The sequence below is a fragment of the Euleptes europaea genome, chromosome 20 (assembly GCF_029931775.1).
Source record: "Euleptes europaea isolate rEulEur1 chromosome 20, rEulEur1.hap1, whole genome shotgun sequence".
Lineage (NCBI taxonomy): Eukaryota > Metazoa > Chordata > Lepidosauria > Squamata > Sphaerodactylidae > Euleptes > Euleptes europaea.
Window position 1 is genome coordinate 10,812,785 of NC_079331.1, and position 19,677 is coordinate 10,832,461.

Consider the following 19,677-nt stretch of genomic DNA (forward strand, 5'->3'; position numbering starts at 1 on the left):
ATTGTGCAGGACCACCACATTTCTTCTTTATTTCTCCCTATCATATTTAATTCATTTCCTGCCACTGCAAACCTTGACACATGAGCTTACGTTCGGGATCCGTATCTTTTCATCGGGAGCATATATGCATACTCCTGCTTTTCTACACTGAAGCAATAAACATATTCAGCTACAGCAAAGGGATTTGTTTATTCTTCCTATACAGCATTAGTAACGCTCCGTTTCATTACGTTAGTTTCTAGTGCAGGTTAATCTTTTGGTGCGTTTCAGCAGTGCCTTGAATATACATGCACAGTGACACTATGCAGAATAAATGTAACAAGCAGTAATGCTGCGTTAGAATCATAGAATCATAGAGTTGGAAGGAACCACCAGGGTCATCTAGTCCAACCCCCTGCACAATGCAGGAAGTTCACAACTACCTCCCCCCCACACCCCCAGTGACCCCTACTCCATGCCCAGAAGATGCCCAAGATGCTTCATGTCATAGAATCAGCACTGCTGACAGGTGGCCATCTAACCTCTTCTTAAAAATCTCCAGGAAAGGAGAGCTTACCACCTCCCGAGGAAGCCTGTTCCACTGAGGAACTGCTCTGTTAGAAAATTCATCCTAATGTCTAGACGTTAATAGTGAGGCAAGATGTAGCAGTCAGGAGCTATAATGCAAAGTCTGACCGAATAACATCAATCAGACTTCAGGGAAAGCCTATCAATGTAACCATCATTCATGTTTATGCCCCAACTACAGATACGGATGAGGAAGAAACGGAAGTGACCTGACGGCACTTAACACGCACACAGTAATGCTGCTTAGAAGGATCATTTATCGGAGTAAACCAGCACATTACAAACTCCGGCACATGCATTTTCAAAGAGTTACACAAAATATTTAAGCCTGCTTCCAAAAACAGCCAGCACAAAGAATGATAGAAAATATGTATTTTACAATAGAGCTGAAAGCATTGCAACAAATATTCCCAGGAAAAACAAGCATTAAAACCTACGTCCTTGAAAATAATCTAATAATAGACTGGCTGAGGGTAACTAGCCTGTAAACCATGAAGCATTCCAAGAAGTGAAATTCTATAACAGCTTACATTCCAGTCCTAAAAAGGGAGATTGTCTCTAATTTTGTTTGGAAGGTAGGTATTAACTCTCTCCTGCCGATTTATCCTAGCGCACAGGTTTTCTGCTCAAAATGTTTACGGTGAAGATTTCGAGGCATATTAGCATGAAGAAAACAAGACACAGGATAACACTTGAGAATCTGCAAAACCGTTCATCAAAGAATTTCCCAGATAAAGAGAGTGGGGTGAATTCAAAATAAATGTTCAAAAGTACTAACCCCCTCTATGGTTATGCAGGGCAGAATTTTGAATATACCATACCCAGACAGGACCTGTCCTTGCTCTTCTGGCTCTATTGATTCAATAGCTCAAGCCCTCTTGGAATGCCGCTTCTACAAGGAACTCTGATCACGTTATATCTCTCCCCTTTTAACATATAAATCTAATGCCTCTGCGTCTGACATAATGCCTTTTTTACTAAGTGACAGGGACCCCAAGGCTACATTGCCAGTGGCAAGATTTGTTTCAGTCCTTATATCCCTCAAACATTAGATATATGCTGCTGCTAAAGATCAACGGATCAAGGAGCTTCTAAGGGATAAAGGAAAGGAGAAGTACTAACATAAGAATATGTAAATAAACATTTTAATTCAACTTTCTGTATGAAGAATTGAGGTCACGATGAAGAAAATGTTTCAGTTTTTCACAAGATATTTCATTTCAGAGCCCAGGACCTTTCAAACCAGGATGTATTTACTCCAAGCATCACATGGCAACGATTTCCACCTTATGCCTGCGGGGAAATATCTGGATACCTGACCTTTGAAGAAATGTTTGCCATTTTACTGTACTCTCAAGTACGCTCTTCCAGGAAGTATACTATCCAGCAAACATATGGGTTACCACATAAGCAAAAGCATTCTTAAGTGTTCTGGAACCATTCACGGCAACCCAGAAAGAAGAAGAAGAAGAGTTGGTTTTTATATGCCGACTTTCTCTACCACTTAAGGGAGACTCAAATCAGCTTACAATCTCCTTCCCCTCCGCACAACAGACACCCTGTGAGATAGGTGGGGCTGAGAGAGCTCTTAATAGAACTGTAACTTGCCCACGGTCACCCAGCTGGCTTCATGTGTAGGATTGGGGAAACAAATCCAGTTCACCAGATTAGCCTCTGCCGCTCATGTGTAGGAGTGGGGAATCAAACCCGGTTCTCCAGACCAGAATCCACCGCTCCAAGCCACCGCTCTTAACCACTACACCACGCTGGCTCTCCACAAGCCTCACAAGATTTGGATTCGCTGTTCATGCTCCTGCAGAACTAATGGCCAGAATATTATTTATTAAACCCCATGACCAGGCATGTATCTAAACTGCAGATTCATGACCTAGAGTAGAATGTTCTCACTAATTTGTAGAGATTCCTGAATGTAAATGCTCAGACTCATGGCACGAAGTATGGAAACTTGTGATGACTAAGAAGTCTTTGGAACTGATATCTAGAATGTCATAAGAACATAAGAAAGGCCCGGCTGGATCAGACCAAGGCCCATCAAGTCCAGCACTCTGTTCACAGAGTGGCCCGCCAGGTGCCTCTTGTTTGTGAGCTTCCTAAAGGCACCTGGTTGGCCACTGTGTGAACGGACTGCTGGACTTGATGGGCCTTGGTCTGATCCAGCAGGGCCTTTCTTATGTTCTTATGACATTCTAGATATCAGTTTCAAAGACTTCTTAGACATCACAAATTTCCATACTTTGTGCAAAAGGTTTACAGCTTGTAATCAGAAAAATCTCAGATTCAAAAGGAAGATCTTGCGCGAGCTTAGAAAGAGACCCAGGCAAGTGTCCAGGAAAGGATATTCCACAGAACACCATTCTGCACGTTTTCGTTATCCAACTTGGCACACAGACGTGAAAATGAAGAGGTAATTCTTATGGATTTAAGAAATCACAATAGCTCGGTTCAGATGTACTGTACCACAAAACCAGACTGTGGTTTCCAATTCTGTTTTTCAGGCGAACCATAAAAATGCAAACTACAGTATGCCAAGAACCAGGAAATACAGGATGGAATGCGATTGTGCGAAGGGGAAGGAGGCATGCATGAGCCAATGCTAAATTACATTTTGGTGTTGGACCACGACAAATGCATGGGAAAGTAACATCTCCAAAGTACAGGGGATTCGAATTGTTTACAGTTTTACAGATTCAAAACTAAAACCTTTGATTGCGCGAGCCATCTCAAATACTGGACTACTTATCACTAAGAATGGGACCGACACATTGAGCACCACATGAAGCACTCAACAGCCTTCAAGGGTAGCCCCTTGCTGAATAAATTAAGGCAGTCTTTGCCATCACTAGTCGATATTGCTTCCCAGAAACGACCACAGGCAAGTATTCATTCACAGTAATTAGTTTTCCCCGCACAGATACTTCAGATATCAAATTATATATTGACACCATGTGCATTGAATGGATATATCTTAGGTATAAATAAGATCAATCGCTTTGACTCTGGGCAAAAACGCATGGTCGCTTTAGCCTCCTTTATTCCCTGTTTCAGCCAGGATCCAGCCAGGATCGCGTGTCGCCGAACGTGCATTCGATCCTGGCTGAATCCTGGCTGAAACAGGGAATAAAAGAGGCTGAAGCGACCGTGCGTTTTCGCCCACAGTCTTTAAAAGTTTAACACTGCCAACATGACTGCAGTAGGCTGCGTACAAACAAACAAAAAAAAGATTCAACAGCTCACATTTATCTGGTACTTACGGGACTTTGACGTTTCCCAAGGTGTAAAGCTGAGCATTGACACAGCAACGGAATCTCTTCTTGTGATGTGTTTCCCAGGCTTTTCCAAGCACCATAAATTCCATTTCTTCCAAGCAAATTTCTGTGGTTTGAAACCTGCAAAGCAGAAACTGTTGAATTAAAAAAAAAAAAACCCTGACAAGGCTTTTTGAATTCTTCAGTTCTTCCTATCCCCCCCACAATACATGCTTATTTTTTGGAGTGGAGGGGCTGCTTTGTTAGCCTGCTGGAAGTATTCTTAATTTACTGCCCTTCTAACAGTCTCCATCTGGAGGTTTTGGGTGGCTACTCTGAAAAAGGAATATTTTGTGGTGCCCGAACTTCACTGACTTTACCCAGTGGTCGGCAAACTGCGACTCTCGAGCCTCATGCGGCTCTTTGGCCCCTTGAGTGCGGCTCCTCCGCATCCCCGCGCCCAGCCAGGCAGAGGCAGTGCGCTCCCGCTGGGCTCCAGCGCGCCCCAGGCAGGAGGAGCCAACAGGCGAACGGGAGGCGGCCGCCTCACGCGCGATGGGCTGGCCGCAAGCAGCGCCCGCTCCTCCCGCAAGACCGGGCCGCTCTCCAACCCCCAGCAGGAACGGGCCGGGGGAGGCGGGGGCCCGGCCCTCGCAAAGCCCCCTCCCCACGCTCGGCTGCCAGAGGAGGAGGGGGCGGCGGCGGCGCGCCTCTGCCAGGAGGCTCTGCCGTGAGCAGCGCCCGCCCCCGGGTGGAGCCAGCCCAGCAGGAAGGGTTCAGCCCAGCCATTTGAACGCCGGGCATGCAGGCGGGCTCCTGGAGCCGCGGAGAGGAAAGTGGCTGCGGTGGCACGGCAGGCGAGCTCCCTGGCCAGCGCTTCCGTGCTATGCCCTGCCGGGGCTGCGTCCCTGCGGGGGACTGAGGCGCGGGAGGGATGGTCGGTCCAGCGGGCCGTTTGCCCTGTGGGGGGTGGGGGGTGGGGGCTAGTGGGCTGGCAGGCAGGCAGGCGCGGGCCGGCCCCTTGCGGGGGGACCGACCCCCCTCTCCAAGCTGACGCCGGTGCCTCGGGCCCCCCAGCGCCATGACGGCCTCCCTCCTCGCATGGCCAGCCCTCCCCCGAGTCCCAGGAAAGTCCCCTGCCTTTCCCGGCCGCAAGGGTCCCGGCACTTCCCAGCCTGGCCCTGAGCTCTCCCAACCCAGGCCCCGCACTGGTGCTGCAAGGGAGGGGGAGGGCGCCCTCCCGGTGAGGGGGGGCAGGGGGGAGCAAATAGGATGGTGGCTCTCAAAAGAAATCTCAATCGTTCTACTCTTGATATTTGGCTCTTTTGACTAATGAGTTTGCCGACCACTGACTTTACCCAATTCTGTTACATGTATTTAAACATTGTTTGTTAAAATATTGTAAGATCCTCAAAACTTGCAGTGATTAAACAAAGCTTATCTAACAGACATCACAATAAAAATTAACATATGCACAGCGTTTAGCAAACAGATGAATAAATCAGCAGAACTTTATAAAACAAAGATACAGACTCAGCACTAAAGGCAAAGGTCCCCTGTGCTAGCACCGGGTCATTCCTGACCGCTGGGGTGACGTCACATCCTGACGTTTACTAGGCAGACTTTGTTTACGGGGTGGTTTGCTCTTGCCTTCCCCAGTCATCTTTCCTTTACCCCCAGCAAGCTGGGTACTCATTTTACCGACCTCGGAAGGATGGAAGGCTGAGTCAACCTTGAGCCGGCTACCTGAAACCGACTTCCGTTGGGATCAAACCCTGGTCGTGAGCCGAGCTTTTGACTGCAGTACTGCAGCTTCCCACTCTGCGCCAAGGGGCTCTTAGACTCAGCACTACCACCATTAAAATCAACATTAAGGCTCTGTCTGAAAAGTCTTAATAGCGAGGGTTTGGGAGGGGAAAAATGCACTACTTTACCTCTTATCCACTGGAAAATTAAATCGATTAGTTCATCTTTAAACTCATCACCGAAACGAGAATTGGGAAAAGCTTCACGAAAAGTAAGATAGATGGCTTGCGACAAGCAGTCAGGGTACATCTGCCAAAATAGGAATTAAGCTTAACTTATGCATCGTAACGACATTTGAAAAGTTGGCAGAGACCACATATAAAAAGTAAACAAAATAAACAATGAACTCAGAAAATTTAAACACATTTGAATCGTTAGGCGGGGAGTGCCAGCTCTGTCAAAGTATGCAAAAAGCACCGTAGCTTAACGCCTTGCGAAAGCAACGTGCAAACTAAATCGGTCAGGTAAATTAGCAAACGGAGACGGTATGAGATTTATACGAGAGCAAAGTTGGCACTTTGGTTTTGTTGCGGGCCTTGTTGAAGGGGAGACACGATAGAGGTCTATAAAATTATGCTTGGTTTGGAGAGAGTGGGCAGGGAGAAGCTTTTCTCCCTCTCCCATAATACTAGAACGCGGGGTCATCTGCTGAAGTGGAGGGTGAGAGATTCAAAACAGATAAAAGGAAGTGTTTTTTTCACACAACACATAGTTAAATTGTGGAACTCCCTGCCCCAGGATGTGGTGATGGCTGCCAGCTTGGAAGGCTTTAAGAGGGGAGTGGACATGTCCATGGAGGAGAGGGGTTCATGGCTACTAGTTAGAATGGATACTAGTCATGATGCATACCTATCACCAGGATCAGAGGAGCATGCAGAATATATTAGGTGCTGTGGAACACAGGCAGGATGGTGCTGCTGCAGTTGTCTTGTTTGTGAGCTTCCTGGAGGCACCTGGTTGGCCACTGTGGGAACAGACTGCTGCACTTGATGGGCCTTGGTCTGATCCAGCAGGGCTTTCCGTATGTTCTAGTCCACGCTAAACTAAACAGCAATGCCCTCTATACGTGGAACCCAGGGCTAAATTTCTTGCCAGGTTGGTTTCTGGCCTTAACACTTGTCCTAGTGCTGAGAAATTAGTATTTTTGTTAAAAGACACCAATGGGCCCGTTTCTTATAGGACTTCCCGGTATGTTCTGGCGGCAATGAAAATAAGGTCCAATATGGTTGCTAAGAGAGCTGATCCTTCGAGTTGATTTTAATGGTTGCTAGGAGCCCCGTGGCACAGAGCTGTAAGCTGCACTACTGCAGTCCAAGCTCTGCTCATGACCTGAGTTCGATCCCAACTGAAGTTGGTTTCAGGTAGCCGGCTCAAGGTTGACTCAGCCTTCCAGCCTTCCATCCTGCAATGAACCAAGGTGCCAACTTTGCTCTCGTATAGATCCTAGCAACACCATTGCTGGGCCCACATATATATCACAGAAGTCACTCACAGCAGCCCAAACAGGGGTGGGAAAAGGGCTGGAAGGCAAAACGGTCCAGCAGAGATGGGACATGATAGGTGGTGGATAACACTAAAGGACTACAGAGCAATTACATTCCTTTGTTCACTTCTCAGAGAATGGGGTAAGGAGAATTTAGGGCAGAAGCAATCAGCCTAACTGCATAGTATAGATCGTTATGTGCACCATTACCTGAAAGAAAGGATCCTTTATGTAATTGGGGGTACTCATCAGAAGTGCCACAAAGCTGTCGGATATTCTGTCAAAAAGACAATCCTGTTGTCCTTGATCGGGCTTGAAATAATCAGAAAAAGGTACGGTCAGAATGCCTGTTTCACGTATAGAACGGCCATACTTTGACACTCCAATTAAGCACAAAAGCTCTGTCAAAAGCGTTGAAAGCTTGCCAGAGGCACAAACCAAAGGCTCATCTAGTCCAACCCCCTGCACAATGCAGGAAATTCACAACTACCTCCCCCACACACGCCCAGCGACCCCTACTCCATGCCCAGAAGATGGCCAAGATGCCCTCCCTCTCATCGTCTGCCTAAAGTCATAGAATCAGCATTGCTGACAGATGGCCATCTAGCCTCTGCTTAAAAACCTCCAGGGAAGGAGAGCTCACCACCTCCCAAGGAAGCCTGTTCCACTGAGGAACTGCTCTATTGGAAAATTCTTCCTAATGTGTTGTGATTCACCCATGAATGAGAGTTAGCCGTTCTTTCCCATGCACACGGAAAGTTACTTTGTACTTTCCTCTCCAGGCCTCAGTTGTTTTAGCACTAAAGTCCATCTAAGCAAGCTGAGGTTCACTAATGTTCGACAAAAGGTACCTTTGCATATCCACATTTATTTTAAAAAAAAAACAAGCAGTCACAATGGGGATAGATATATATCTTAATTTCTTCATACCTTGTACTTCTGAAGAAACCACCACCAAAAGCAATCCTGTAAAAGCGCAACGGACGCTTCCGAGAGAAACAATTTCTTCAGAACTTTTAAATTAAGTCCCGGCTAAAACATGAAAGACAGACAGACATGAATAATGAAATAAGGAAGTGGGACTTTGTTTATTTCCAATGAAGTCCTCAGGCTTTTTTGCAGTAAGAGTGGTTCAGCCGAGGAATCGGCTGCCTAGGGATGTGGGGAGCTCCCACTGGCAGGCTTCAAGCAGCGGCTGGACAAACACTTGCTCCAGGCTGATCCTGCATTGTGCAGGAGGTTGACGTAGATGACCTATATGTCCCTTCCAACTCTATGGTTCTATGATCACAGCCCTTTATTACATCCAGTCTCATAAATCATAAGAGTTGGAAGGGACCACCAGGGTTATCTAGTCCAACCCCCTGCACAATGCAGGAAATCCACAACTACCTCCACCCCCCACGCCCCCAGTGACCCAGAAGATGGCCAAGGTGCCCTCCCTCTCATCATCTGCCTAAGGCCGTGTTGGCGAACCTATGGCACACGTGCCGACTCTGGCACGCGTAGCCCTCTCTGCCGGCACGCGCCTGGCCGCCTCCACTCAGCCCCCGGGGAAGCAGCCTTCCTTCCCCTTCCCTTCCCAGGCTGGAGGCGAGGGGTCGAGGCACGGCTTTGCCTGGCCCCGCGCCACGGGCGGTCTGCAGCGACTACGGATTGGCTCCTCACGCCTGAGGTCGGACTGGGAGGCGCTTCAGAACGGGGGCGGGGACAGCAGGCGAGCCGGGAGCGGTCGCCCTCAGGGCCCGCCTGCCCGCCCGCCCGCTGCAAAAGGCCCCTGAAGGCCGGGCCGCCACCTGCGGCGCCTCCCCTACTCGGCCAAGAGGAGCCGCCGCCACCGCCCCGGTTCTGCCCAGCGCGCAGCCCAGCCGAGCGGCCTGTGAAGCGGAGCCGGGGAGCGGGAGCGGCCCGTGCGGTGGGGGGGGGGCATGCTGCGGTGGCGGCCGGCGGGACTTGCGCCCAAGCAGCCCCCGGAGCCTCTGGGAGGAGGAGTAAGAAGGCTCCTGGCCCAGCCTGGGCTCCGCTGCAGCTGCCAGAGAAACGCAGCGCAGCACGGCCCTCTCTGAAGCCGCAGCGTGCAGGAACGCTGCGGCCCCTTTAAACCCCTTCTCGCCATCGGCAAGGGGAGGCGGGAGGCGGGAGGGAGGAAGACGCTTCCCCCAAGCCGGGAAGGCGAAGCGTCCCTGCACGCCGCGCGGCACAGGGGTTGAAACCTCTCTCGGCCGCCGCAGAGAGAGGGAGGGAGGGAGGGAGGGAGGGAGGGGGGAAGAAGAGGAAAAAGCCAATCGCTCCCTCCCGGGGCCGGAGCATCCGCGTGGGAGCCGATCAGGTGGAGGACTTTTGTGGACTTGGGGATGGGAGGGGGAGAGGTGGGAAGGCTGAAGCCCGGTCGCAGGGAGCCGGCTGTGTGTGTGTGTGAAGGCTTTTCTCTCTTTTCTTCCTTTTTCTGTCACTCTCCTATTCTTTCTCTCCTCTTTCCACTTCTCTTTCCCCTTCTCTTTCTTTCCCCTTCTCTTTCCCCTTCTCTTTCTCTTTCCCCTTCTCTTTCTCTTTCCCCTTCTCTTTCTCCTTCCCCTTCCCTTTCTCCTTCCCCTTCTCTTTCTCTTTCCCCTTCCGCTTCTCTTTCCCTTTCCCCTTCCCCTTCTCTTTCTCCTTCCCGTTCTCTTTCTCTTTCCCCTTCTCTTTCCCTTTCTCCTTCCCCTTCTCTTTCTCCTTCCCCTTCTCTTTCCCTTTCCCCTTCTCTTTCCCTTTCTCCTTCCCCTTCTCTTTCTCCTTCCCCTTCTCTTTCCCTTTCCCCTTCTCTTTCTCTTTCCCCTTCCCCTTCTCTTTCTTTCCCCTTCTCTTTCTCTTTCCCCTTCTCTTTCTCTTTCCCCTTCTTTCTCTTTCTCTTTCCCCTTCTCTTTCTCTTTCCCCTTCCCCTTCTCTTTCTCTTTCCCCTTCCCCTTCCCTTTCTCCTTCCCCTTCCCTTTCCCTTTCTCCTTCCCCTTCCCTTTCTCCTTCCCCTTCTCTTTCTCTTTCCCCTTCCCCTTCTCTTTCCCTTTCCCCTTCTCTTTCTCCTTCCCCTTCTCTTTCTCTTTCCCCTTCCCCTTCTCTTTCCCCTTCCCCTTCTCTTTCTCTTTCCCCTTCCCCTTCTCTTTCTCTTTCCCCTTCCCCTTCTCTTTCTCTTTCCCCTTCCCCTTCTCTTTCTCTTTCCCCTTCCCCTTCTCTTTCTCTTTCCCCTTCCCCTTCTCTTTCTCTTTCCCCTTCCCCTTCTCTTTCTCCTTCCCCTTCCCTTTCCCCTTCCCCTTCTCTTTCTCTTTCCCCTTCTCTTTCCCCTTCCCCTTCTCTTTCCCCTTCCCCTTCTCTTTCTCCTTCCCCTTCTCTTTCCCCTTCCCCTTCCCCTTCTCTTTCCCCTTCCCCTTCTCTTTCCCCTTCCCCTTCTCTTTCCCCTTCCCCTTCTCTTTCCCCTTCTCTCTCTCTCTCTCTTTCTCCTTCTCTCTCTCTTTCCCCTTCTCTCTCTCTCTCTTTCCCTCTCTCTCTCACTCTCTCTTTCCCTCTCTCTCTCTTTCCCCTTCTCTCTCTCTCTTTCCCCTTCTCTCTCTCTCTTTCCCCTTCTCTCTCTTTCCCTCTCTTTCCCTCTCTCTCCCTCCCTTTCCCTCTCCCTCCCTCCCCCCTCTCCCTCCCTCCCCCTCTCTTTCCCTCTCTCTCCTTCCCTTTCCCTCTCCCTCCCTCCCTCCTCTCCCTCCCTCCCCCTCCCCTCCCCCCTCTCTCTCCTTTCCATGCTTCCTTTCTGCCTTCTTTCTGTCCTTCATTCTTTCCTTCCTTCCTTCCTTCTTTCTGTCCTTCATTCCTTCCTTCCTTCTATCTGTCCTCCTTTCTTCCCTTCCTTCCTCCTTTCCGTCCTTCTTTCCTTCCTTCCTTCTTTCTGTCCTTCATTCCTTCCTTCCTTCTTTCCTTACTTCTTTCTGTCCTTCCTTCCTTCTTTCTGTCCTTTCTTCCCTTCCTTCCTCCTTTCCTTCTTTCTGTCCTTCATTCCTTCCTTCTTTCTGTCCTTCATTCCTTCCTTCTTTCTGTCCTTCATTCCTTCCTTCTTTCTGTCCTTTCTTCCCTTCCTTCCTCCTTTCCTTCTTTCTGTCCTTCATTCCTTCCTTCCTTCTTTCTGTCCTTCATTCCTTCCTTCTTTCTGTCCTTCATTCTTTCCTTCCTTCCTTCTTTCCTTGCTTCTTTCCTTCCTTCCTTCTTCCCTTTCTTTCCTTCTTTCTGTCCTTCCTTCCTTCCTTCCTTCTTTCCTTCTTTCTTTCCTTCCTTCCTTCTTTCCTTCCTTGCAGATTGACCGCAGGCTGCAAGCTGCGCCCCCCTGGCACCTTGGTTGCCTGGGCCCACCGCTGGCTGCCTTCCCACCTGGGAGGAGGGGGAAGACCTGGGGGAGCTGAGACACCCTCCAAGCCTTCTCTGCATAGCCTCCCCTAAGGTTGCCAACCTCCAGGTGGTGGCTGGAGATCTCCTGCTATTACAACTGATCTCCAGCCAATAGAGATCAGTTCCCCTGGAGAAAATGGCCACTTTGGCCATTGGGCTCTATGGCTGTGCAGTCTTCCTTCCCAAACCCCGCCCTCCTCAGGCTTCACCCCCAAAACCTCCCGCCAGTGGTGAAGAGGACCTGTCAACCCTAGCTTCCCCCCACACACACACACCAGGAGATCTACGCCCGGTATGGCCCCCGAACGATGTTATAAATATGCAAATGGCCCTTGGCAGAAAAAAGGTTCCCCACCCCTGTTCTAAACTAAAACCTCAGTATTCAGGTTAAATTGCCCCATTGGCACTCAGCGATAAATAAGTGGGTTTTGGGTTGCAGTTTGGGCACTCGGTCTCTAAAAGGTTCGCCATCACTGGCCTAAGGACATAGAATCAGCATTGCTGTCGGATGGCCATCTAGCCTCTGCTTAAAAACCTCCAGGGAAGGACAGCTCACCACCTCTCGAGGAAGCTTGTTTGTGGCTTCCTAGAGGCACCTGGTTGGCCACTGTGTGAACAGACTGCTGGACTTGATGGGCCTTGGTCTGATCCAGCAGGGCCTTTCTTATGTTCTAAGCCTGTTCCACTGAGGAATCGCTCTAACTGTTAGAAAATTAGAGTGAAGGCAATAAACTTCAGAAAAATGTCTGATGGGCAAAGGAGCATCATTCATTGATTTATTGCTTCCGCTTATTTGCCTGACAGATCAGAAGCACGCGGAAATCTATTCTGAAACAGGATGGATACAGGGTTCCTGTAATATTTATACATGATATGTGGATTCCTCATCTACATTAATACCATGTTGATGATCCTATGTTTATGAAGGGGTTTTATCGAAGCTGGTGTGTAATAACATACTTATAAAACTGTTCGGTCTTATCACAGTGTGGGCCACCACACCACTGTTCCTCTGGTCTCCCTGTGGAATATCATTTTTGCAGCCATGAAACAAAGAGCTTAAACTTGAAAAGAGAAATTGTACTTCATTAAGGACTATAGTACTGGTCTACAAGAACCCATGTCAGCTCCACAGCTGTAACCTCATATAACCCACCCCCCAAATGACCCCAAATATCTGCTTAGGTCAATACTCATTTTCTCAAACAGCAAGAAGAAGAAGGAGGAGGAAGAGGAAGAAGAAGTAAAAGAAGAAGAGTTGGCTTTTATATGCCGACTTTCTCTACCACTTAAAGGAGACTCAACCCGGTTTACAATCACCTTCCCTTCCCCACAACAGACACCCTGTGAGGTAGGTGGGGTTGAGAGAGCTCTAAGACAGCTGCGACTAGCCCAAGGTCACCCAGCTAGCTTCCTGTGTAGGAGTAGGGAAACCAACCTGGTTCACCAGATTAGCATTCGCCGTTCATGTGGAGGAGTGGGGAATCAAACCCGGTTCTCCAGATCAGACTCCACCGCTCCAAACCACTGCTCTTAACCACTACACCATGCTTAGATCAATACTCATTTTCTCAAACAGCAAGCATCGTTTTATGCCCTGTTAACTGTAGCACTTATTAAATAAGATTTTTAAAATTCTTTTGATTGTTAAATGTTGCAGTACCAGCTTTGACTTGGAATGATTTTTTTTACATTCTAAGTAATTTTTGCCGTACCAGAACATTATTTATACAAGTAGAAAATTGGCACAGGATTCTACAGGGAGCTCTCTTATTTAGACAAAAAAAGGAACCCGCATAAGTTATGAGCAATGACTGCGAAGGATAGGGCTTCTCCCTCCCCACTCAAAGAAACGGAGTCTAGGTCTTGTTGTATTTGACACTACTTGGCCTCAAGCAAACGGCAGGAAATTAACAGTTACCACAATAAATAAACCTGACACTTTGTCAAAGTGTACGAATTCCAGGGGAAAAAAGGGAGTCCATAAATTACATCACGCGTAACAGATTTGCAGTGATTATCTCAGACTAACATTTCACCACTGTTTCAAAAAATATAAATGGAAAAAACGGTAACGGGGGAAACGGGGAGGGGACGGGGCTGTGGGACAGTGGTAGAGTATCTCCTTGGCATGCAGAAGGTCCCAGCATCTCCAGCGAAAGGGACCAGGCAAGGAGGTGATGGGAAAGACCTCAGCCTGAGACCCTGGAGAGGCGCTTGCCGGTCTGAGTAGACAATACTGACTTTGATGGACCAAGGGTCTGATTCAGTATAAGGCAGCTTCATGGGGCTAGGCCATGACTCAGTGGTAGAGCATCTGCTTGGCATGCAGAAGGTCCCAGGTTCAATCCCCGGCATCTCCAGTTAAAGGAACCAGGCAAGGAGGTAATGGGAAAGACCTCTGCCTGAGACCCTGGAGAGCCGCTTGCCGGTCTGAGTAGGCAATACTGACTTTGAAGGACCAAGGGTCTGATTCAGTAGCAGGCAGCTTCATGTGTTCATGTGTCTCAAACTCAAACACCACCTCTTTAGAAGTGCATTAACAGTGTGGTCCTAAGCAGAGTTACACGCATCTAAACTCACGTTAGGATTGCACTGTAACAATCCTAAGAGCACTTTTGTAGGAGTCGGCCCCACCAAACAAACCTGAGTAAGACTCTGCTTAGGATTGCTCTGTTAAGAGGACCACCGCTGTTCTAAGTTACAGGGAAGGGGCCCCAATCCACAGGTCAGTGAAGATGGCAGCACTCAGGCCTGACAAGCATTTGCTTGAATTTGGGGGGGGGGAGGGGGAAGAAAGGGGGCTAGATGAAATTTAATCTTTCTCAGGCTTGCTGTTCTGCCAAGTTTTGGGAAGGGTTGGAGTAAATCCCGGAGGGCTTCCATGTAAGAAAGTTTGTATTTTCCCATCCAGTGGCAACCATTCTGTGGCAGCCATTTCTTCCGCCTGCCATCAGGGAGGTGGGGGTGGGTAATCAGCAACTGAATGTTGATATAACGCTATAACAATCAGGTTTTCTGCATTCCCAAAGTCGCTAGCCTCTTTCATTGCAGAGATACAAGGGAAAAGGCAAAGCTCTGCAACATAATGCAGGTACTACTGCAGGTACTGAGCATGGCAATGAGATATAGCGTAACCATGAGCACAGACCTAGTGCATCACAGAGCACCACACGTGGTTACAGATGCTGTGCGTGGAATTTTTTTTATCACCCATGCCCCCCTTTTGTTTTGCTGACGTGGAGTCCCTTCTGGAGAACGATTAAATTCTGGAGAAGGGTCAGATCATATCTTGTGATTCCTACCACCACCCTCAAAATCAGAAAAAATCAGGAAAAAAGGCTATCTTTCCCCGATGCTTTCAGACCTGCTGTTTTTTGCGAGTCTGCTAAACAGAAAAGGTTTAATTGATTGCATATGAGGCAGCTAACTGAATAAAGACGTTCTAAGGATTAATCTCAAATTTTATCAAATCCTGACTGAATTTGACTAAAAGGGCAATAATAGACAGGCATACATATAGGAAATATCAGTTTTTAAAAATATATAATCCATTCTACAGGTGATATATAATGCCATATAAAACAGATGGAATTGACCACCCCCCAAAAAATCAGAATACCTCATTAGAAAGGGTGCAGCAAAATAGCAGGTTATTTCCCATACTGCACTGCAAAAAAAGAGACAAAAACAAAGGAAACCAAGATTGTTTTTGTGCAGTGTTTTACTGAGGAGGAAGTGTATTCCTCCATACTGGAAAAATCACTAGACAAAAAGAATCAGGACGGAACTGTGTGTACAATCACAGCAAGCCGAGTTCTATCAGGTACATCTACTGATAACATAGAGAAAGGGAAAAGATACAAAGGAACAGAAAAATCCTGTACAAAATCCAGAAAGAACAAAATAGACGATTTTTTAACCTATTAGTTCCGCTTCAGAAATAAAGACAAGGTTACTCGGAACTCCGAAACCGACAGAGAAATCCGGCCGAAGCAGAATTTGGGAAGCATCCCTAACTATTTTCCGTGTGTCCCGGGTACTGCCTGGGGTACTACCAGAGCCTGCAAAACTGGTTTGGCCAAAGATCACGGCAGGACAGAAATAATGTGCGTTCGACAAACAAGGCCAGTTCTGCAACGGCACTTCCAAGTCTCTGAAAAGCTGCTGTCCATACAGCATCCTGTAAACAACTGAATAATCATAAACATAAGAAATGGGGAAAAATACCAAATCTCTCTCTAAAACGAGCCTGCTAAAAACAAAGTGAAGCAATTTTGATTCTAGATCCCGCCCCCCAAACATCCTTGAAGTACACCAAGAAAAACAAAAAGAAACATAAGCCACGGAAGGGGGGGGATCAATCTTCCAAAGTTGCTGCAACATTTTAGATCATTGTTTTTTTTGCCACATAAGCTAAAATAGAGAAGGGCATACCTTGAAAGTTTGGACTTTTAGAACTGAATCCCAAAGATGGAAAGCTTCTAGTTGATAAGGCAGATCTGTGAGATGAAGTGACTGGAAACCTGGGAACTTGTAGTTCTACAAAGAAATGGACATTTTACTCCAAATAACTATCCCCTGATTATTTATTTTAGACATTCTTTTGTAAGGCAGAAGAGCCAAATACAGCAAGATGGAGAAGTGATTGTTATTTTGGGCAGATATCCTTATCTTTGAAATTAGGATACATAAAATTACTGCAGAAGAACGAAAATTTTGTCCTGATCGAATAGACTCCCTAGCCCACACTGTTTTAGCATGTCCACAAAATAATATTGCACGAAATAAATATATCACTCCCTAGATAAAACAGCTAAAGACACTTCCTGAGAAGCAGTTGCTGCTTTGTCTGCTGTCAAATAGATCGGTCAATTGCGTGAGAGATGTGGCAACTTTTCTCTTTATAGCGTCAAGGAAAAATTAAATTTTATTTCCCCTTTTAAAGTGTGAAGTGGTTGATGGATAGCCCAGTGGCTGCTAAATCTAGGGAAAGGAAATTAGTATACATAGGGAGTGTAAGCAATTCTTAGTAAATGAGCACCACTGTCAACAGTTCGAATGTCAAACGAGAACAGGAGACCCAGGTACAAACTGCCACTCTCCCATGGAATTCACTCTGGCCACGGGCCAGATGCCGTTTCTCAGCCCAGCCTACCTCACAGGGACGTTGGGGGGATAAAATAGAGGATTCCCCAAATTATAGGGAAATTAATTTCTTTTCTTTGTTAAATATATACACGTATATGTTAACGTGTTATCTCTTACAAATGAAAGTTCATTCTAGACTCCTCTCTTTTTTCTACGTTGGTGGCCGAGGGTACCAAGTCAATAATAATCAATATTTACAGTCATAGACCACCAAATAAGACAAATTTGCATAGTTAAATAGCATAGGATAAAAACAAATACAAAATAGATTTGCTATTAAAATAGTTAAATGGTTAAAATGGTTAAAAATGGCATTATCAAGGAGCATAACTAATTAATGTCCGAGCAAATACTAAATGAGGGTAAAATTAGAATGCTTGATAATATCCTAAAATTACAGAGGTTAAAACTAGAAGGAAAAATAAATAAACAAACATGTATTCAAACTGCAGGATCAAACAGTATTCATTCTCTATTTCCTTAGCTATGGAACTCACTCTGGTCACAGGCTAGATGCTGTTTCTCGGCCCAGCCTACCTCACAGGGACGTTGGGAAGATTAAATAGAGGATTCCCCAAATTATAGGGAAGTGAATTTCTTTTCTTCGTTAAATATATACACGTATATGTTACTGTGTTATCTCTTACAAATGAAAGTTCATTCTAGACTCCTCACTTTTCTCTACACTGCTGGCCGGGGGTACCAAGCCATGGTTCACCTCGGGGGCTATAAACCCTTGAGACAGCCCATGTTTTGTAACATTAGGTCGTATAAGCATGCATGGCAAATTTACCTCTGCTCTTTTATACCGTGAACGTTGCATGGCGCCTGCGTCAAACTGAAACATATTTTAAAGAAAGGCATTGAAGCTTCATGATAAAAACACTGTACCATGGGGAGGGGGGAACACATAACTTGTTTTCTTCACTAACAATGTTTAGAATAAAAATGCTAATTGCTGAAAGTATATAATGAAAAGACATTATGCAAAATTAAAACTGTGCTACCATTAATATAAAGAAAGGTACACTATCTAGAGAAGAGCCCCGTGGTGCAGAGTGGTAAGCTGCAGTGCTGCAGTCAAAAGCTCTGCTCATGACCTGAGTTCAATCCCGACGGGAGTCGGTTTCAGGTAGCCGGCTCAAGGTTGACTCAGCCTTCCATCCTTCTGAGGTAGGTCAAATGACTACCCAGCTTGCTGGGGGTAAAGTGAAGATGACTGGGGAAAGGCAATGGCAAACCACCCCGTAAACAAAGTCTGCCTAGTAAACGTCGGGATGTGACGTCACCCCATGGGTCAGGAATGACCCAGTGCTTGCACAGGGGACCTTTACCTTTACCATTAATATAAAGATACCTATCTTTACATTATCTAGAGAAGGTGCTTGCACCTTTTACCTTTTTACACTATCTAGGCAACTTTATCTGTGTGGGCTTATAAAAATCAGAATCTCGCATAGAGGGCTTTGTTTTACTGGGGGTAGGGTGGAAGAATCACTGGTTGTGAGAACCGTATGAGGCAAATATCTGTCCAAGGCCTTCACTGTGAAAAATCACCAGGAGTTGTCATTCAGTTACAAAAATGACTACTTTGATAATGGGCACGTTTTCCCAATTGAGTCTGGGCCACTGCAGAGAAGGGTTCAGCCTGAATTCCTTGAGTCGTGTGATTGTTGCCCATTCCTTTGGATATATCTACACTGCCAATTTATACCATTTTGACAGCCCTTCCAAAGAAACCCTGTAACTATAGTTTGGTAAGGGTACTCTGAATTCTCCTTCAGCCAGCGTGATGTAGTGGTTAAGGGCGGTGGACTCTAATCTGGAGAACCGGGTTCGATTCCCCACTCCTCTCATGAGCGGCAGACTCTAATCTGGTGGGCCGGGTTGGTTTCCCCACTCCTCCACATGAAGCCAGCTGGGTGACCTTGGGCTAGTCACGGCTCTCGCTACCTAGCACTGGTACTCATAGGGTTCCTTGCCTCTCAGCAAGAAGTTTCCATGTAGTTATCATGACAAATAGCCATTGAATGACCTGTCTTTCGTTAGCTTGTCTAAATCAGCTCTTTTGAAGCCAACTAAACTAGTAGCCACAGACACATCCAGCAGCGGTGAATTCCACACATTTTGAGTGAAGAAGTATTTCCTTGTGTCTGCCTGGATCTACTACCTATCAGCTTCCCTGGGTGCTTGTGCATTATGGGAAGAGGGAGAAACAGTTCTCTCTGTCCAGTTTTTCAGCACCGTGCACAAATACTGGATGGGGGATACTCTTCTGGGTAGTAGCGTGTGTAGTGAGAAGGCCAGCTTGGCGTTAAGAGCAGTGGTTTGGAGCGGTGGACTCTAATCTGGAGAACCGGGTTCGATTCCCCACTCCTCCACATGAGCGGCGGACTCTAATCTGGTGAACCGGGTTGGTTTCCCCACTCCTACACACAAAGCCAGCTGGGTGACCTTGGGCTAGTCACGGCTCTCTCCGAACTCTCTCAGCTCCGCCTACCTCACAAGGTGTCTGCTGCGGGGAGGGGAAGGGAAAGGTGATCGTAAGCCGCTTTGAGACTCCTTAAAGTTAGAGAAAAGTGGGGTATAAAAACCAACTTTTCTTCTTCTTCAAAACTATCTATGGCCCCACCTCTACCCTGCCAGTGCTGTGTCAATGTTCTTGATATTTCACAGTTCTGCCCACACTGAAGCTCATCACAGTGGGATATTAAAGTGAGACTTGCCAGTCCTTCACGGACTTTATTGGCCAGGTGGGCTGGGAGGGACCCCCTTGGTGCTCAGTATCATTGACCGAACCCTCGGCTGCTGGAGCAGCACACTGTGGGGAAGAAAAAGAGCTGGTTTTTATATGCCGACTTTCTCTCCCACTTAAGGCAGAATCAAACCGGCTTACAATCACCTTCCCTTCCCCTCCCCACATCAGACACCCTGTGAGGTAGGTGAGGCTGAAAGAGCTCTAACACAGCTGTGACATGCCCAAGGTCACCCAGCTGGCTTCGTGTG

General features: G+C 47.4%; 1 protein-coding gene across 1 annotated transcript in view; it reads right to left on the bottom strand.

Moving 5' to 3' along the window:
- The window catches only part of FAM227B (family with sequence similarity 227 member B), a 106,944-nt gene that overhangs the window by 75,616 nt on the left and 11,651 nt on the right, over positions 1–19,677 (bottom strand). Inside the window, exons 5-10 of the mRNA XM_056866077.1 lie at positions 17,465–17,509; positions 15,958–16,062; positions 8,053–8,154; positions 7,333–7,434; positions 5,768–5,888; positions 3,840–3,974 (exon numbers count right to left, since the gene is read on the bottom strand). Of these exons, the coding sequence (XP_056722055.1) occupies positions 3,840–3,974; positions 5,768–5,888; positions 7,333–7,434; positions 8,053–8,154; positions 15,958–16,062; positions 17,465–17,509 (610 nt within the window). The remainder of the gene's footprint in view (positions 1–3,839; positions 3,975–5,767; positions 5,889–7,332; positions 7,435–8,052; positions 8,155–15,957; positions 16,063–17,464; positions 17,510–19,677) is intronic.